Consider the following 1,305-nt stretch of genomic DNA (forward strand, 5'->3'; position numbering starts at 1 on the left):
AAAATACTACTACTACTACTCATAATAATAATATCACAATGAACATTTTGTACTAAAAGCTTTTCTGTACTTCATGATCTATCTTAAAGGTAGGTTCCAGAAATTGAAATTCTCTTAGAAACATATTTAAGGTACGTGTTATATATTAAAAATTTCCTTCCAACGTGGTTCTCATTTTGATTTTTTGTTGTTTTTGTTGTGATGAAACTCAGGTTGAGCTCAGGTTCTCAGGTTTGTTTGGCTTGCTTGCTCAGCTGGCACGCTACCATTGCGGCACATCTCCAGCTAGGCTTTTTGATGCTTTTTTGGAGATGGAGTTTCGTGGACTCTTCTGCTTGGACTGGCTTCAAATCATGATCCTCTGAATCTCAGCCCCCTGAGTAGCTAGGATTACAGGATGAGCACCAGCACTAATTGTGTTTTCTATTCCACAAATTGTTTAGGAATTGTTACAATTAATATCTACAACATGAGAGCGCGGGACGTCTGCCTGCGGAGCTGTTATCCTTCCTGTGATAACGAGGAAAGAGCGAATTGAAAATGGGTGATGTTGAGAAAGGCAAGAAGATTTTTGTTCAGAAGTGCGCCCAGTGCCACACCATTGAAAAAGGAGGCAAGCACAAGACTGGGCCTAATCTCCATGGTCTGTTTGGTCGGAAGACGGGTCAAGCAGCTGGATTCACTTACACAGATGCCAGCAAGAACAAAGGCATCACCTGGGGAGAGGATACACTGATGGAGTATTTGGAGAACCCCAAAAAGTACATCCCTCGAACAAAAATGATCTTCACTGGCATTCAGAAGAAGGGAGGACGGGCAGATTTGTTAGCTTATCTCAAAAAAGCTACAAATGAGTAATAGCCACTGCCTTTGTTATTTACTGCTAAACAAATGTCTCATGGCTTTTCAATGTGTACCATAATTCAATTGATCTCTAATATCAGATTTCAGATCATGAATGGCTGGCAGAATATTTTTGGACAGTCCTGATTTAAGTAAAACTGGCTTGTGGCTAAGTGAATATGATCTTAAAAAAAAAAATACTGTCACTTTTCCCCCCTTCTGTCATATGATTGGACTTACTAATGTTCAATTTTTCAGCAAGGTAGGGAATAATACCGTCTCCAAATCTGTTAAAGATTGGTTTTTTATTCAAATTTATATGGCGAATTATGAGAACATCATTAAATACTGAAGAAATCCCTTTACTGTCTCAGAATCAAGCAACACTAACCTGTTAAAGGTAATGGCTGAAGATGAGGAACAATGTCTATATTTTTGGTGCTGACTATACCAATTTAATTA

At 38.5% G+C, this 1,305-nt stretch overlaps 1 protein-coding gene across 1 annotated transcript; it reads left to right on the forward strand.

Moving 5' to 3' along the window:
- The first annotated feature begins 479 nt into the window (after positions 1 to 479).
- On the forward strand, positions 480 to 1,030 carry LOC122124195 (cytochrome c, somatic-like). Its single transcript, XM_042698905.1, has one exon. The coding sequence runs from the start codon at positions 541 to 543 to the stop codon at positions 856 to 858; it is 318 nt and encodes a 105-aa protein (XP_042554839.1). The 5' UTR covers positions 480 to 540; the 3' UTR covers positions 859 to 1,030.
- The last annotated feature ends 275 nt before the right edge of the window (positions 1,031 to 1,305 follow it).

This window comes from Dipodomys spectabilis, unplaced genomic scaffold (genome assembly GCF_019054845.1).
Source record: "Dipodomys spectabilis isolate Male_0828 unplaced genomic scaffold, ASM1905484v1 ptg000234l, whole genome shotgun sequence".
In the NCBI taxonomy this organism is placed as follows: domain Eukaryota; kingdom Metazoa; phylum Chordata; class Mammalia; order Rodentia; family Heteromyidae; genus Dipodomys; species Dipodomys spectabilis.